This window comes from Battus philenor, unplaced genomic scaffold (genome assembly GCF_028537555.1).
Source record: "Battus philenor isolate CCGP_79_NKW_IND1 unplaced genomic scaffold, ilBatPhil1.0.hap1 SCAF_9, whole genome shotgun sequence".
In the NCBI taxonomy this organism is placed as follows: Eukaryota; Metazoa; Arthropoda; class Insecta; order Lepidoptera; family Papilionidae; genus Battus; species Battus philenor.
This window is the reverse complement of record NW_027181759.1, coordinates 3,298,010-3,317,688: the sequence shown is the minus strand read 5'-3', so window position 1 is coordinate 3,317,688 and position 19,679 is coordinate 3,298,010. Positions and strand designations below refer to the sequence as shown.

At 32.0% G+C, this 19,679-nt stretch overlaps 1 protein-coding gene across 2 annotated transcripts; it reads right to left on the bottom strand.

The window, feature by feature from the left end:
* Positions 1-3,125: 3,125 nt before the first annotated feature.
* Positions 3,126-19,390, bottom strand: LOC137932142 (short-chain specific acyl-CoA dehydrogenase, mitochondrial-like). 2 transcript variants are annotated; one of them, XM_068775722.1, is made up of 9 exons: positions 19,069-19,390; positions 17,487-17,656; positions 11,253-11,511; positions 9,353-9,514; positions 8,364-8,430; positions 7,686-7,837; positions 6,699-6,790; positions 5,479-5,678; positions 3,126-4,341 (listed from the first exon to the last, which is right to left on the bottom strand). In XM_068775722.1, the coding sequence occupies exons 1-9, from the start codon at positions 19,106-19,108 to the stop codon at positions 4,248-4,250; spliced, it is 1,236 nt and encodes a 411-aa protein (XP_068631823.1). In that variant the 5' UTR covers positions 19,109-19,390; the 3' UTR covers positions 3,126-4,247. The 2 variants fall into 2 exon arrangements, with proteins under 2 accessions (XP_068631823.1, XP_068631824.1); XM_068775723.1 differs by having other exon boundaries at positions 3,127-4,341; positions 7,686-7,825.
* Between the last annotated feature and the right edge of the window lie 289 nt (positions 19,391-19,679).

Here is a 19,679-nt window from a genome sequence, read left to right as displayed (position 1 = left end):
TTCGTCGTATAATCGCGAAGGAATGATAAAATACGTTATCACCGTATTATCGCGGCATTGATGATGTGTGTTTACATTGCTGAAAGTGACGCAGAATGAAGATAGTGGCGGATTAAACTGTAAACTTCTTTCAGGTGTTATTATCAATCAATAAAATGGTTAAATTAATAAACTCATTACTAGAGAATTAGTGTTACACTTTAGTGGTGTACATAAAGAACATTTATCTGATTTATACATTAAAGAAAACTTTATCAGATTTATAATGAACGTTGGCAATGACAATAGTCATTTACCTGTTACGTATCATTAGACTATTATATTCGAAAGAAATATTTTTGAACGAAATTTCAACGACGTTTTTGTAAATATAAAGATGCGTACATATAGCTACTTTTTTTAAAGATTCACAAGCTAGAAATTTTTAGTTTCTTATATAATAATACTTTTTTTTATTTCTGACGGATAAAACATCAGCAGTATTTTTTACTTGATAAATGTATATTGATATTGGCCTCTAAATGTACTTGTAACTCCTTACTGACCAATGTAATGCATTTGCTGATTCTCTTTCAGACGAGTATATGTACGTAAAGATTTGAAACTACACTTCATACGTTCACATTTTTTGCACTTAACATATATTACACAAAATCATGTAATACATAAGTAAACAGAATTACAGAGACAGGATTATTATTTAAAAATAAATCGTATTCTTGAATTAGAGATGTTTTTAAACGTTCATAAGATTCGGTTCCTTATGACTAAGATCTGGTCACGGTAACACCCAACACGCATTAGCGGTTCGTGTTTTATTAAAAAAATATGTCGTAGGCGTCGCAAAAACGATTTTGGACGATGAACGCGCTCTTTAGTAACGCTCGTTTAGGCAATTGTCCGAATCATACGTAGTTTCAAGTCATATAATAGTTTAAAAGGTTAGATAATTCACAGTGACGGTTAAAGTGACATTTCTTGTTCTACTATTAAAGTTTTGTAATAAATTTCGTAATATTCTTGTTTAATTAGACGCCTATTGCAAGGCATAGACTCCACCCAAAAACCGCCGTGATGTCAGGTCTTACGCTACCTCCATATAGCTACTTCCTGCGAACTTGACTATGTCGACCATCCAGCTAGGAAGCATACCCGCTGTGTAGTCTAGTCTCTATAATAAAAAAATAATTAGGTACAAAATAAACACGAGAATAGCTACTTTACATAGTTATTGACTGCAACAGTTAAGGTAACTGTGCCGCAATTAAAAGTGACAAAAACATTGTTGTAAATTGCTTAGGAATAAGTAATAAGAATAATTAAGAACTACAACGATAAATAAAAAAGGAAATAAAAATTACAAAGTAAAAGTTAACATAATAAAATATATGTATATACTCGTATATGAGTGTATGTATAATAACAAGTTCTTACATATTTAACACGAAATTGTAACATTACTAATCATTTAAAAAGACGCTTAAGTAGCATCTTCATTAACGTGTCTGATAGGTGAGATAAATGATGCCTTTGATAGAAGTTAAGCAATACCTTGTTTCGTATATCTATTGTAAATTTTAATTTTCAATCTATTTATTTAAGAATGAAACACTATTTCTTATATATATTTGTCACGGCATAACCTAACATAACAGATATTTTTAATCTCCTTTTTAAGATTCTAATACTTCGTTGTTTCCATATAAAAAAGATTGTGCAGAAAGTTGAAAATTTAATTTTAATATAATAAATATAAAACTGCGCATTTGGAAGATTGTTATAACCTCCGTGCGTTTGACAATTCGCTTTTAATTTCGCGCGCTTTATCAATAATTTTTGACTTAGTGTCAATTATAAAAAACATCATAATCTACAGATTATATATACCATACACTCTATATTAGATATACACATATAGGTCAAAATTTTTATAAATTTATAACATACACAAAACTGCATTGAGAGAAAGCCTTTACAAAAACAATTATAAAAGTATGGATGCTAACAAAATCAAAGAAGTGATAATATTTTATATTTATTATTTAATATTTATTGTAAAAATTCCATCAATGAGAAGAACAGGTATAGGACCATAAAATCATTGATACAAAAGCATATATATAGCAAATTTTGATAGACTTTAAATTATTTCTAAGGGCATTTTAGAGAGTACATTCACAAAATATTATTTTTATCATTAATCAATAATATTATGAAAGGGTTTTTATCGATGCGGGCGCCAATAAAATAGATAATTCTACCCACCTAAATAAACTGCAGCTACTCGACCGCCGATTTCACTTCACACACATATCTTATCGCTCCGGCATTCGTTAATTACTGTATGGTGCAGTTATACGATACCACAATAGGTAAAACATAAATACGCTTGTTGCATCACAATATGTTTTTACTGGACAATAATTATCATTAATACAGAACCCCCAAGATTTAACGAGAGATTCGAAGCGGGTTTACGCCGTGATAAAAAATAGGTGATGAGAATTTTTAAAAGGATCAAATGTCCCGTCTCAAGAACATAAGAGAACCGAACGTCTTTGTCGATTCCTTTTGCGTGGCTATTACCACTTCGAAAAACGCTAGGAGTGGCAAAAAGATCTTCATCAACGCTTCTATATAGGATGGTCAGGAGTGGACATATCATTAAAAAATACAACGGAGGTTATAATCACACTCCTTATTTTTTTGAAAAATCAGAATACGTCAAATACTTAAAGATATATCCGTTATAATATTATCTGTCGCAGTATTTGTTATCCGTAGTAGAATATTGATAGACCATATATTATAGTCCAGTTACAACTAAAAGATAAGGCAAAACCTATATTTTCTTCACCGAATTATTCATCCGGTTGCTCTTCAACAGGCCAAATCATTCTCTGTCATCCGAAAATCTTATTACACATACCATAATTTATATAGGGTACAGATAACATATCGGATATAAATCTACACCTTTGTACTGTTTATTATTAAAAAAAAAAACTTTCTGTGGAAAGATATTTTATTTGTATATGACATAACAAAATATTAAAATATTTATTGTATATATTGAAGAACAATTAGCCATGAAATGTACAATTTTTTTAATATTCATGATCATTGTACATTTTTATAGAAACAAAAACTGTAGACGATATTACGTATATTTTATATCATATTTATGCGCCACTCAATCTTGTGACGTAGAACAGAAAAAAACATTCCGTTACGCTATACAACAGTTTATAATATGCACCAAAAAATAAACATTTTAAAAGCACCAAAACTGGTAACAAAACTAAGTTTATATCTGGGAAGACAATGGAATGATATTTTAAGTACAAGCTGTTTTTTTTAAATGCTAATCAGCCTTTATAAGACTCATCACAATCGATAAAAATCAAACTACCGACATAAAAGGTTATACCAAATTACAGTCGATTATTAATTACGCTTACATATATACACCTTTTTTAAATGTTGTGAATATATTATCAACTGAAAAGGTATGCTTACACCTTACTATTCAACTAACATTTTTAGAAAGAAACTGGTGAAAATAAGATTATAATTTATAATATATTCACTGCAATTATTTATTTAGACAAAGATTTAAATTTACCAATTCATTATCAAATTAACAATGATTTCATATGACAAAATAAGTAAATTCAATATACGTTATATTAGATTTATTATGATTACATACATTTTTTATTATTATAAGACGCTATTTTTATATAGAAAAATAATATAAAATTTTCAATGCAGAGTTTCTTACATTAATAATAAAATTGCAAGCGTGTCATTTGTTTTAGGCTTTTATAATATGTATCAAACCAAACAGGAACAATTAATATGACATATCCGCATCGTGCAGACGACAGATATATACTGACATATTTCAATCATATAAACACATCTTTAGTTATGATTAATTAAATAGATAAGTTGTGCATTTGTGTTTGCTTGCTGTAATTAACTCTCAGTTATAAGATTATGTTTTAAAACTATGATTCGAAAATAACGTAGAAATATTTATTCTTAAAATAATCTAATTTTAAATTCAGTTAATTTCGTGTCTTATAAGTCAAAAAATTATTGTTTATATTATATATATACAAGATATATTTTTTCTTAAGAATACGTATTAAGAATAGAAGGTTGATAGGTTTTAAAACATTTTGGCCTCTGAACGTTTCGAAGTGAATTATTTTCTTTTAAAGAAAGTTGCTGTCAGCACGTCAGAGGGCGTCGTGCTCCTTGAGGAGGAAATGACCGATGAGCCGTTTCTGGATGTCCGTCACGCCGCCGTATATCTGTGTTCCCCTCGCATCCCTGCGCCATAAATGTATTTATATTATACTATTATTTTTGATTTAATTATATTTGATTTTCTATAAAAACACACAAATATTTACATGAGTAACTATAATAGAGGGTGGGTTAGAAAGTACAAATTTTAAATTGTTATCGCTAATTTTGAAGCATACAACAGCAGGATCTGGTTTCAATAAGATGGCGCGACATTCTAAAGAGTTTTTAACAGTTTTAATATATCTAGTGGAAAAGTTAGGACTTCGGGGGGACATTCCGTGAACAACCGGAACCCAGACCTCACGTATGAATATTTTAGCGGGGCTCTTCAAGAATCGTGTTTATGTTAACAGACTAACGACAATTAACTTAACAAAATTTGCAAAGAAATTTCAGCTTCCCACGAGCAAGTGCCAGCGAGTTTTTACAAATTTGTAGTCAAGAGCACAGTAGGACACACCTCAGCAATGTTATTTTAAAAAATTAAATGTCCATCTGTTTACTATACTATAAACACAAATTTTCTTTCTTAAATTTCGAAGATTTTTTTTCAGGTTTTTTTTTTAAACCAGCCTATGGCTACACAATCGCCGTTTCATACACATCACTCACATACAGACATTCTGACATTTCTCGTTCATACGTCATTCACATTCAGTTATAAACAAAAATTTTGTAATCTAGTTAACAAATGGGCTTCCTTAAGTTTACTTTTTTTATACCTGATATATCAAATTTCCATGTCACAATGTTAGTTACCGTACACCTCCGAAACGGCTTGACCGATTTTTACCAAATTTTATATGCGTATTCAGTAGGTTTGAGAATCGGCTACTATCTAATTTCTATACCCCTAAGTGATAAGGGTGGTCCACCCCTATTTTTTTTATTTTATTTTTTATACAAAATTTTTTGTTTTTATTTTTTTATGATACAGCATACAAAAATACATACAACGATAAATTTTCACCCCTCTACGATCAACTTTAATTTTTTATTTGTTAATTAAAAACTATTTTTTTTTTGCAAAGCATCGTTTGTGGGGTCAGTTAGTAATTATCTAAAATTGGTCAACTTAATGACCCATCCTGTAGTTTAAGTAATAGCTTTGAAAGCATTTAAGTAATAGCTTTTTTTTAAGTAATAGCTTTGGGTCACCTGTAATGCCGCTCAGCGTCGTAGTTGGTGGAGAGACCTCGGCCGCCCAGTATCTGCACGCAGTGGTCGGCCACGGCGGCTGCGTTGCGGCTGGCCACGTACTTCGCCATGGAGCTGTTCTTGGTGCTGACGTCCGTCGCCGCGCGGTATGTCAGCAGTCGCGCAGAATCGATCATTATGCTCATGTCCGTCAAACGGTCCTGTAAATACAAATTATTTTAATATAGCTAATAAGTTATACTAATTTTACATATCACTTTCAACTGTTATAAGCTAATATGTCTGTAAATCTGCAAAATTATTTTACATTCCACGCCGACGTGCTTCATCAGCCATTTTATTATATTTAACCCTTAAATCGCATGATCATTATAAAAAAAAACATGATCACGGGTTAAGGTGTAATTAAATTAAAAAAACAGTCTATTCTTTATCTATAACTATGGTGCATTTAAGAACGATTATAAAGGTGTTTTATTCCTTTTAAGAAAATAGAACTAAATAGAAAAAAAATATTTAGAATAGAAGATAAAGAATTAATTTAAAATTAAAATATTTAGAATAGAATGATGTTGGCAACGAAATATATTTAATAGAGTTTTAAAGGCCTTTTAATCAGCCTTCTCAAGTATATCAACTCTATCCCTAGATCTATCAACCAACGCTATTCAGCAATCAATCAAATATTTAAGGAACACTATCTATATATTAACTTCAGTGTATCCCAATAAATCTTTATTTAAAATTGAGTTTCAACTAACTTCCGTAACAGTGTTCAAATATTTTTACTGTATTGCAATTTATCTGACATTTCTCGAGTTTACACATTTTTTTGTTAAGATTTTAATTTAAACATGGAACGCTAACATGCAACTTTACAGAAACTTCACCCCCCCCCCCCCCAATATTGTTCTTATTAATTGTAACAAATAATAAAATCCTAATTCAAATCAAGAAAAATAACCATACTCGTATAGTGGTTTATAGTAAATATATTGCTAAATATACAGACTGGTTTAGCAAGAAACGTGAGCGACTTGATGTGAACATTTATTTTATGAGTTATTTTTATAATTTTAGTAAATAGCAATCTTGTAATTTATTGCAGTTGTGGTAAAAAAACACAATGCAATCGTAAAATTCATAACATAATTTATGAAGCTTTGTTATATGACTGATATATTAAGGATGTGTAATTTTCCTGCGACCGGCGATCTCACCTTGACAGAAGCCAGTCTTGTCAAACTCTTGCCGAAAGCCTCTCTTTGTTTTGCATAGTTCATCGCCGTGTCCAAGGCAGCTTGCGCGATGCCTGAAACATTAATAAAACCACTTCATTTTTATTCCAAAACATCGTTCAGTGTCAGATTCCGTGAGTTTTCTCTTGGCATCCACAAGTGGTCATTGTAAATAATGCGAGTAGTAATTTGACTAAACAATTGAAAATTAAAAAAAAAAATAAGGTCAATACGACAATACATCAGCGAACCTTGTAACACTACAGTGGGTAAAAGATCATAGTGGCTCCAGAGGCGACGATACTGCAGAGGAGCTGGCCCGTAGAGGCTCCATCACGGCCCTTTACGACCCAGAGCCTCTTATCCCACTACCAATCGGTAAGGCCAGATCTCTGGTAGCGGGGCCTACTAAGAGTCAACACAGCAATGGACAAGCAAAAGAGGCAATGCCGACCATAATCTGCCGGCTCTCTAACTCCCTGCTCCAGCTGTCGCGACCCCGTCTGCGCTTGGTGGCAGAAGGCTTAACTAGTCATGGTATTTTTAACAAACGTCTATTTATGTCAGGCGTTACGGACAGTCCTTTGTGCAGAGCGTGCTTAGAAAAGAACAGGACTGCTACTCAAGTACTAGTAGAAGATTTAGCCATAAACGAAGAAGAATTTTTTAAAAAATTATCTGCTAGTTTAGGCGACATAAAAATTAATTACTTTCAAGGTGTTAATTGAATTAGATTCTTATCCGGATAGTATCATAAAGTGAACACTTGTGTTCGACGTGAGAATAATGCCCGAAGAGCCCAACTTGACTGGAACTAGAATAAGATTTTTTAATTTGAAGCTCCAATCTCAGACGAGCTCAGGTGAGTTTTTTACATCTTGTTAATTGTATCAGGTTAAAATTATCACGTCCATTTTATCTCGTCACGTCTGCCTTTAATATTTAAAAATTGTAGTATATATAACTCACCAACAGCATGAGCAGCGACACCAATCCTCGCCTGGTCCAACTGCTCCATCGCTATCTTGAACCCATCTCCCTGCTGGCCAAGCATGTAGGAGCGCGGTATCCTCACTTCCTCCAGCGTCATGTCGCACGCCGTCACAGCCCTGGCACAAGCTCTTTACTTCTGCTTTATAGGCTCTCTTTATTTAATTATTGGAGTGTATGCCTTGGATGAAGGAATCGAATGATCAAAATGTTCTTTGAGACCACATTTGCCCGATGGAAGTAAGTGTATGTTGTCTTATTTTAAAATAATAGTTGAATTTTGGTTTAAAATTTAATACAATTACGTTATATAGAAATGAAATTTATTCCTTTTAATTAAAATAATAATGAGATGTCTAGATGTTTACCAAGAGGTCCTCTTTAAAAAAAGGTAACAACATAAATAACATAAAACCAAAAACAAATTGAGGAACAGCGAAATAAATTGATAAATTATACTTATAAGTGACTAAAAAGGTTACATTTAGACATTTGAGATAAAAACTGTCATAGCTTCAGAAAGATTATTTTAATTAAAATTGCTGGTGAAATTTTACAGACCCTTATTTTGACTTATCACAGATATTCAAGTAAAAAATACCCATAAGTAAGTTCAAGTAAAAATAAATAAGTTTAAAGTAATGTCAGAATTCATACCTAACACCCATCAGAGGTTCCTTCTTTCCCCTGAACAAACCTTCTGCATCCATTGGTACCAGGAAACCTAAAAACACGAAATTATGTATTATTTTAACTAATTATTGTGATCATGTAATAAAATATTGTATTTACTTTTTTCTATAATTAATTTTATGAAATTCCAAGTTTGGATGACGGTTGTTTCGGCACACACACGTGTTTGTTTAGATATATATATATATATATATATATATATATATATATATATATATATATATATATAATTATAATAATATAATAGTTTGTGTAGAATATTTCTTGCCAAGAAGTGGTAAGCTACAAATAGATTTTACGAAATTCAACGGTTTTTGGTTTTCAGAGAGTTGACGAACTTTAGCTCTTATAGGTGTTGAACTTGGCTAGAATAATTTTAGTTATACGTGTTAACTTTTGGACATGTTAAAAATACGAAGTATGAATTTTAACAAATTAAAACCCATAAAAGACCGCGCGCGAATCGAGCTTGGAACACCGAGTAGCTGTAATTATTCATAAATAAATAATAAATTTTACGACAATGGCGATGTTAAACTATTGAATCGACAATATAAATTATAACAAACAGCAGAACTACCTCAATACCTTTAGAATAGAGGTTCTAAACTTTTTCTCCCTTAAAACTGTTTCAAAATTTAGCTAACTCCGGAAAACTCAATATATTGTACTGAATACGAAATATGCTAGAAATAGTTTTACAATTAACAGTCGGTGAGCTTCTTAAAATATTATCTGTCTATATTGATAGGGACAAGATAACGTTTTAGTCCTTCGCTGTTAAAATCATATAAATTTTCGTGAACCTCCCGTTTACGAATTTGGACCCTCTGTTCAGTGGCACGCCAAAGTAGACCCCTAGCAACTCCAGATACCTGGACCACTTTGGAAAACATTAAAACAAAGAAGAGTAGGCATCTCTTTGTAGGAGCTTTAAAAGTTTATGCACTCACACGCGAGTCCTTTGTGACGTAACTCCGGATCGAAGGTAGCGAACACAGCAACCGCTGATCCTTCGATGGCAGACGAAAGCCAGCTCTTCTTACCGTTCAGCACCCAGTGGTCACCGTCGAGGGTGGCCGTTGTTTTTATGTTAGCTACATCACTGCCCGCATCTATAAACAGTACCGTAATACATGACATACTACGAACATTTTTATGTTTCTATTTGTCTGTATTCCAGATATGTCTTAAACTCCTTTGAGGAGTTTTTTTTATATACAGGATTTGTTACAGGCCTAAAAGTCATTTGTCAACTTCAAAACTTTTATTTTATTAATCTTCAATCACCCTATTTAATGGAATCAGGCGTTACCTCGCGGAAGTCCATCCTAAGTAAGAAAAGGACCAATATTTAGCCACTTCCGCGCATGCAGTGGTAGTCGTGATGGTAGTCAGAGATGATGAGAACACTCTGTGTTTGGCACTAATCGGTGTAACATAACGCCTGAAGATGCCCCGTGGAGGGGCGATACACGTGTTGAGTAATTTGGCAGTGGCGGTTGTGTGATTCGCATTGTTTGCCGCATACGCATTTATCAGCGGGCTGGCGGGCAGTGCATTTTATTGCAAGACTGCCACTGCATGTGCGGAAGTGGCTAAATATTGATCCTTTTCTTACTTTCAATCACCCTGTATATGAAATGATCACTCTAAAATATCAATGTTTCTCTATAGCAATGCAATAGTTTAATAATTTCTGACATTACAGTCTGCAGGGACAGATAGTGAATAAAAAATAATTTTAATATGTAACGATCCGAGCTTAGACCGAAAGGTTCTCGAGTGGCGGCCACGAGCTAGTAGATGTAACGTGGGTATACCCCCACCCCCACTAAGTGGACTGACGACATAGTTCAGAAATTCGCGGGAAGTCGCTGGCAACGCAAGTCCAGACATCGTGACGATCTTTGCGGAAGGCATATATATGCCTTGAGCGTCTGTCAGCTGAAAAGATGAAGGAGACCTAAATTTTGAAAACGCTTTTTCTTTCTATATTATCATTCATTGATTAGTAAATAGAGAATATACATTCACCTTCAAAGCTATTAAACATATAAACAATCACCCTGTATTTTATGACCATTTGTGTAATTTAATCCAATAAAGAAAGTTAAGTCGTATCAAAAACAAATTCGTAATACAAATGAATTATTTATATTTCAACGAAATTCCAATATAAGAATATATATCACGAAACACAAGTTCGTTTACCGCAAATGTATTATGTAAATGTTAATTGGGTGGTAACGTTATATGTTGTACTATCAAATAGGCATCGGCAAATAAATGTTTGCGATAAAAATACGTCGAGCGTCACGCAAGGTCGTCGCTGGATAACGCTTGTCTGGTCTACGTGAACAGAATACTAGACGGAACATTGACCACGTCGCAATAAACTCTGCACAAAACGGGCAGGTCGGCAAACAACAAACATCAAAGTTACAATTTTTGCTTGTTTACATTGTCAAATAGACTCAGACTTTTATATTGATGACAAAGAGATAGTTTTCGTAAAATTCATCAAACCTTTTGATATATATTGCTAAAATACAAAGTGTTTCGGCTCACTAAGTAAAAGCGAAACCATTTCTTTTGTTTTATCTTTATTAAAGTACAACTAGTACACATATTATTTACTTTATTATTCTATTAGAAGCAAGAATAATGGTAGAAGAGTCCGATATGATAGAAACTAGAAAAAGATCGAGCTTACCTTGAATTATATCCTACGACTTATAAATACGTGAATTGTTAACGCTCTGGTCTAGATCACAAAAAACCCTGGCGGGATTGTAAGTAGGCCATGCTTTTTTAAAAGTATGATAATAAAAAGACAAAATAAGATCATACCCGGTTCACTTAATGCGAAGCATCCAATGGCTCCTTTGGTGAATTCGCGAAGAAAAATTTCCTTTTGCTCAGGTGTTCCTTTCTCGTTGACGAGGTTGGCGTAGAGGAAGTTATGCAGACACATGATCATGCCGGTGCTGGCGCATCCCCGAGACAGCTCCTCGACGGCAACCGCGAGGGACAGGTAGTCGAGTCCTCGACCTCCGTACTCTTCGTCAACTGTGACTCCCATCAGGCCCAGATCTGTGAGGCGTTTGACCTGAAGAAAAATGCCATAATATATAAGAAATTAAACAATGGTGTGCGGTAAGGATTTCTTGTAAACAACAACGGTAAAGTTTACTTTATTTTACTTGTCCTCAGCTGAATATTACAGCTGCAGGTATATACCATTTTAAAAATAAAATACATTTTTTTGATTTGCAAATAGTACTACTGGCATTTATTTACTAAAATTGGTGTCAACTTTAAACAACAATGAACAAACCTTAGTATCGAAAGTTCAAAAAATGAATTTTCAAAACTCATATTTATTAAAGTAACAGATACCGCTATTCTAAATCTTATTTTATCGATTGTTTTGAATATTTTATTATACAGCAGTAGATCTATAGTCACTTTTACATACCGGCCTGAGCCAGAGAAGTACTCTTTAAGGTTTCTGAATTAAAATATTTCTATTGTATTCCATACATGAAACTATTTCAAATGACAGTATGCCATCATAGCGTTACCCGTACAAAAATGGAATAAATAAATATCTTATGATAAAAGATTGATAAACAAGAATTAGATATACGATTCCATATTTACCTAGTGTATTCCATATTTACCTACTACTATAAGTTACAAATCTAAAAAGTTTGTGCGAAAATGGAGATTCCGAAACATTCCATTTATTTTTTATAATGAGTTTACAGCTTGCAAAGTCAACTAGAGAGCAAAGTGCGATGCTCAGAATTTCGCAGAGAGATGGAATCAGAGATGAAATCTTCAGAAGAACCAAAGTCACAGACGTAGCTCGAAGAATTGCTTGTCATGGACGCTCGTGGTCGGCACTCGAGCACCTTGGAGAAAGCGGCGTGGGTATGCCCCCACTAGGTAGAGTGACCAGATAATAAGGTCGTGGAAAGTCCTGGACACGGGCAGCGCAAGATCGGTCACTGTGACGATCTTTAATGAGTTGGGAATTTTGCTTTTTATACAATTATATACTGGTATCTTTTAATGCTTCTTTCTCTTATATATTGAAGTAAAGTTGAATAACCGCTTCACCACATGTAGCCATACATATTTTACAACCTGACCATAACAAAAAAACCCATTATCCGAAATTACGAATGGAAAAACAGTAAGTTGTAAATTTATTAGATAAAACGTGAACGTTGTTATCTGTTGCATAAACATGGCTTTATCCATTGTCCACTTAAGATATGCTTCTCATTGATAAGGTAACGTGAACTGTGCGAGCGAGTTAGCGATATAAAGAATTATGTCAACGTTTATGATGCCATCATTGAAGGCGCGATAATTCAAGACTTTTTTAAAGTAAAAAAAAACTGTTTTAGCATTCCAATAACAGCGTTTTACTTTATGCAAATGAATACAGTAATACCCCGCTTTACGCGACCCCGTTATACGCGGTTTCACTATAACGCGAATTGCAAATTTCGCGCTCAAATGCCTCGAATTACGCGAAAGAATGCGAATAAATATAATGTAGTCATCAATTTCTTTATGGTGTCTTGACCACCTGTCAAACAATTAAAAACAGTGTTGGGTGTTATGAACGTATTTTACAAGAACGTAAACAAAATGTTACCCAAAAGACAATAGATATATTTTTCCGTAAAAAATAAGAGTATGTATTGCATAAAGTGTTCCTAGAATTAAAGTGATTGATTAAAATGATTTGTATTTTTTTGTAATAATTTTTGACTATGTTTAATCATAAACCTCGTTATACGCGAATTTCAGTTAACGCGATTTTTTTTTGAAACGTATCCCTCTCATAAAGCGGAGTATTACTGTACATATACGGTACATATATATATTCAAATTACAATTTTTTTTCTGTCTGTTTCGGCTGATCTCTGAAATAGTTGGACCGATTTACTAGACCGTATTTTTAATAGCAGTTTGCTGACGTTATAAGGAGTAACTCTTAGCTTACTTTTATTTTAGAGAAATTGCTAATCAAAAATAATCTAAATAAACTGTATAATTTTTTAATCGAATTCCACGCGAGGTCGCGAGCACAGCTAGTATTGTATACATACCAGAAAAAATGTAGAAAAATTGTCCCATAACTTGATTGTATTTAGGGATATATAATGGTAAGTAAATATAGTCAAAGGCTATAGGTATAAACTTTTTTATTCTTAAACCAAGGCTCTGAACCATGTGTATTCGTCTGACCAACATAAGAATGCGTTTACATCGGCAGTAAAATATAAATCTACGTCTGACTAATTAATACTATGAATACTGAAAATTGTTTTAGGCTAAGCGCCTTTATTGTTCTGCCAACCGACTCCCATAGCAGTAGATATGATTTATTATATCTTTCTCTGTTTTTGACATCTCAAACTGTTAAAGCTATCTAAGCTTAGCGCGATGATACGCCGCTGATAAAGACATGATAAAAACATTGCGAGCGTTGCTCTATTGTTTAATTTATTTTATATACCTTACCCTACACTAAAACTACCTTCAATTATATCGTAAGCTGGTGAGAGGTTTTTGATTATGACAACCATCGATGTATATAGGGCGCGAGGTATGCCCGCGACTACCCAAGGCGTCTAAATTTGAGCGCCGATATAAAAATTAAATATTTGACACCCACATGTTGTATCATCTGTTAATAACTATTGTATTATTTTTAAAATAAATAATTTTTTAAACGCTTCTTTATTTTGTAATTTGTTTTTTTTTTATTAAAGAAATGGCGCCAAATTTTAATTATCCCGGGGCGATAAAAAACATGCGAACAGTGTGTTATCCAAGGTTTTGTGATGCAATACCCGTGACAAGTATTGTGCCTTCTTTCACACGAAGCTGGTAAATTGACTATATACGGCACTCTCAAACCGGGCCAAGGTAAGAAATATATAGAAGGTTTTATATGTCTTATCACCGTTGTATTCAACTGTATGCATGTATTTACATCTCATTCTATTGTATTTATTTATTTGTTTTTTTTTGTTAACTCTCCCAACAATTACAACACACGTTATACTTAATCTCCTAATAATAATAAATAAGATTAAAATTTAAAACTACTTGACAATTACAGAAACTGAAGTAAAATAAGATATATTCAAATAATTTGAAATGCCGCTGGACAGGCCACATAGTCCGCAGAACATATGACCAATGGGTTCTTCACTTTATGGATTGATGACCACGGACTGACACGCACAGATACAGATAACTTTGTTAAATAAGAAAACTATAGATGTGCTCATCAGGTCCTAATGGAAAGAATCAATAAGGGAGGCCTATATCTAGCAGTCTATGTCAAAAGTTGGTGCAGTGCCAATTTAAACATTAAAAACAAGAATAAATAATTTCAATTAAATTTATCACCAGCAATAACCTTCAAAATCCTCCAGTAAGGTTAGCAGTTATGTGATAACATCAATTTTATGAAATTATTCACATTATTGTCCACTTATATTATTTCATCATTTACTGCAATCATTTTGGTAACTCATGAGGAATATGCCAGAAAAGTTTAAGTTTATACAAACTGGAATAATCATTCATAAACTTAAAATAAAAATGCATAATTTATAAGTGCGTTCAGATCTGAGAAGAATGCACAACAACAACAAAAAAAACTAATGAGTTATGTTTTTTTTTATAACCACTATCATTAGAATGAAATATGTTATTTAAATTAGATATATTAGTACAGTTAACCCGCGAGCATCAGTGCCGTCCGTTACTCAACTAAATATCAATGTTAATTTATTGTGGTGACAACACCTAATTATCATAAATAGAAACATTACTGAAGTTTCTTCCGCAGTCAATATTCGCGACATTCTGGAATCGTTGACTCGAAATGCTAAGCCAATACTGAGTGGCAGTACAGTCCCAAAGTCCCTTTCTGGTGGCTAGGTCACTTCTAGGAGCGTCCGTCCAAGGCGGCCAAGCCGGTAACTAAAATAATACCGAGAACGACGAGTCTATTCTCAAAAGTTAACCCTCATGCACTCTGACTCCTCAAGCCCGCGGAGTTCTTTAATGCCTGGCTCAGATGAGCAGGCTAGAAGAATAATTCATAAATTTACCTAAAAAGTGCAACATGCAATATCGCTTTCTTAAGTTAAATTCACACGACTACATATTTAACGAGTTTTTATCTCTAATCAACAATATATTCACCTTCGTTATCAACAACCTTTTGCCATCTAGTACACAAATTTTCAATGACGGAGCGGTAAAAATCAATGGGTTTTTATGTAAAATATGTCGACAGAAATGACACTAATTTCCGCTCCCCCTAATATTTTATATATAATAGAAGTTTTGTTTAACAATAATCATTAATTAAGAGCATAACCGACGAAGACAAGCTCGAATGTGCCAATAACACCATTCATTTCATTAAAGTCGTTACAAAAAAAAATCACTTTCAATTTTGTTTCACTCTATGGCTATTTCAGATGACAACAATAACGTAAAAAATGTATTGACTACATCACAATTAAAAAAATAAAATAATGAAGTCTGACCGCATTTGTAATTGTAATATAAACTTTAGATAATTTTATGTGATTTGATGTGAATACAACTGAATATATTTACATTTAGCATTTAATATTTAAAAGTTTTTTTCTGCTCCAATTGTAGATCCAATAATATTCAAGGAAACTGGGAAAATTATGATATATAAACATCACCAAAATATAAATACTTATATTTAGATGTGCAATGAAATATTATATATTTACTTTTTACTTAACAGCAGTATGGACTTCCAGATGTGCAAAGAGCAACAATAATATATTAAATATTTATCCAATATTAAATCAATATTGTAAGAAAATTCACAATTTATCTCATTGGCTAGAGATGGGTCTTGACAAATTTATTGTTAACACAGTCTCTAATTCTCTTATGTTGTTTTTTTTACTCAAAGTGTATTGGAAAACTATAAAGATTGAGTCAACATTTTTTTGACCGAGACGAAATAAATAATTACAGTAACAATAATCTGTAATTATTTTTGAAAAGTACCCACATGTAAATGCATCTTTAAATTTTTCTGCAGTTTTTGACATCCACTACTTCCTTCTGTCTCTTACACTTGCTTACAAAATTGCAATTGAAAAACGCTTTATTTAATCTGTTAGGTGAATACCGTACAGATCTATGTTTAAACAATGGTAGTTTCAGTCAAATAAAATGTTTTATAATATTTAGATAACTTTTTTAATAATTATAAACAAAAAAGATGGTAAATAAATAGATTAAAGAATTAATTAAAGAATAATAATTATCTAATAATGGTTAAATTTAGATTATGGCATATAGGTCTAAAGTTGTTGACCTCATTTTTGTTTTAAGTTTTCACTAACCTAACACAATTTGTGGTGTATTAATATTAAAATTAGTCCTGTATTTTTAATTGCTTTGTTTAAAAAAAAAAAATAATAAATAAAATAAATAAATAATGTGCCAATACTTCAAATAATCCTATTTGAATATTTAATAATTGTAAAGAAAAGTTAATATTAATTTAAACATAACTAGTTTTTTAATAGTTATTAAAATTAAATAATTATGTAAAATAGCTTTTACTCAATGCAAATCTTTAGTAATACTTGATAAAAAACACAGTTATTTTCCTCATTGTTCTCAATGCTAAATTAATTACCTTGAATTGTTAATTGAAGACTATGTATTTCTTAAACAGACCTATAACCTCTTTTAAGTTTGTTTTAAGAAATAGAAAATTGTTTACAGACTTAATATCTTTTAGAAAATAGTTTAGATGAAATGGATATTTTTAGGCAATGTGTTTTTATAAAGGTCTATTGAATAATTTATCATTACTGTATATACATATAAAATATTAAGTTACAAAAATATATTTGTGTATACATCTTACATTTACATTTCTTAAGACTTTTCCAGGACATTTTAATTATTAAAAAACTAGCCAAATATTATATGTAACTCACATTCAGACCAAGAGTATTTTATGATTATTTCACTTACCTGGTCAAATGGAAATCTTCCTTCCAAGTCAAGTTTGGAAGCATTTGGCTTAAGATTCTCATCAGCAAAGTTCTTGGCTAGTTCTCTAATTTCTTGTTGCTGTTCATTCAGTATGGTCGTAAATGTCCTTATTTTGGTCACAGTAGCCTTTGCACATTGTAATGTTGACACTGTAAATAATAGATAAATTTTACAAAAGAAGACATTTTTTGATTTACAATTAATTTTATCGGAACACTTAATAGAAGAAAAAGAGTGATTATTATTTTAGTTAATATATAATGATAAATGCTGGCAAAAACGGCACAGGCCTCCCCTGAAGATCAACATGTTGACGAATCTTTCACTACGAACGTACAGCAACTTCCCGCAACCTTAACAATGCCAGTCCTGCTAGTGGAGGGCTACCCACACTAACGTCTGCCGGCTCGTAATTGCTACTCAAAACATTTCGACCCCAAAGGCTATCAGTTGCAATAGCTATGTGCCCTTCCCACTATCACTTCCGATGAGCTATTTCAAAATGCATTGTATTTTACTTATTACCTTTGGTTTGAATAAAAAACCAAACAAGTTGTCTTATTAATAAATGCTAAGCTAAATCAAGAGATAGAGCAAGTGACTATAAAAATTATTATGGGATGTAAGATATATAGTTTAAATGCACTTGAAAAAAGTACTATTATCTTTAAAAATTAAGCCCTTGCAGTATGAATTTTGATTCCCAGTGCCTCCATGCCATTTACAGAAAGCTGACTCAGAGCAACATAAAAGTTAATAAAATTTGCAAGTTAACATTAGTATCCAGGAATAGAAAGAACATCATAGGGTACCCAGTTGCCCTATCACTTAATTACAACTAGATATTAATTTATAGATCAACCTGTATATCCATGGAAGTGTAAAAAAAAGAGTAAATAACACACCTTGCTTTCAAGCCAAAAATTTTAAATTCATTTGTTAACTACCAACATTCACAATATATTTCAACTTAAGTTTTAAATTAATAAGGTCAGTCAAGGATAAAATGTCTTAGCATTTGTGGTATTAATGGTTTTGATAAAATCCAATGTTCTATTTTTATCACTTGATAGTAACTCTTGCATAACATGGTATTTTATTTTTGTGACAAAAATCTAAATTAAATATGCTTATATGGTAAATAATTTTCTTGACAAATCTACACAGTAAAAGTTTGTTAATATGTGTTGTGGTTGACAGACAGAGTACCTATAAGACATTTAGCCAACCATCACACAATTTGTAAAAAAATACCAATAGATACTTTGAGTAATCTAAAAAATTATATTATGTATGTTAAATGATGAATGCAAAATGATATTCTGCATTCAATAAACAAATTACAACTGATTTTATTAGTTACCGTACTAATTTTATTAGTATAGGCTGTATCGAATTTGAATTCGAACACCCAAGAATAATTTTACATAAAAGTAATGTGACCGTAGGGGACAATAATTCGGGGCGTAAACGCTGCACGTTTTTAATGACATATGCAGATTTTAGCTAGATTTAAATTTTTACTTACACCTAAAATATACTAATTATTTTCAAAACTTACAAGAATATTTAGCAGTTTTCAGGAGCGCCCCCGTTGCCATGATAATGCCAGATACGTTAACCCAAGAGTGACGGGTGACTTGTATTAAATAATATTTTATAAATGAATACGAATGATAAACAATTTCAAGGTTAAAGGGGATTATACAATTTCGGTAGCTTGTTTATTTCTCCAAAAAAAATATTTAGGAACTTTTTATGAAATATCTGATAATTTCACTTTTTTCTAATAGTTAAAACACAATTACTTTTTTGCTCAATTAGAACATTTAAAAGTTTTTGCAAAACATAAACAAAACTTAAGTAGCCGAAGTCGAAACTTGCCGAAGTCAACGTATTTTTATGAACGTCATTTAATGCAGAAGTTAACTTTTTCTAAACGCCAGATCAACACACAAAAGCATACAAAGTCATACAGCAATTACGGAATTACGAAAACTAGTAAATTTTATGTATATTAAACATTTTATGTATAATTAAAAAAATTGTACATTAGTTAAATCGTATTGTTTAGTATTAACATTTGAAAGATTTCGTTTTGTTAAACAATTGGTATTGTCACATCATTTTCCAATACAAATCATATTTTTTAATTTTTTTACTATTCTATGA

Excerpts from the sequence above, each read along its gene's own strand:
- LOC137932142 (XM_068775722.1), bottom strand. The coding sequence starts at position 19,108 with ATGGCAACGGGGGCGCTCCTGAAAACTGCTAAATATTCTT. Across the intron at positions 11,512-17,486 it reads GAAGATTTCCATTTGACCAG|GTCAAACGCCTCACAGATCT; the intron begins GTAAGTGAAATA and ends ATTTTTCTTCAG. Across the intron at positions 4,342-5,478 it reads GACGCTGAGCGGCATTACAG|GGATGCGAGGGGAACACAGA; the intron begins GTGACCCAAAGC and ends TTTATGGCGCAG.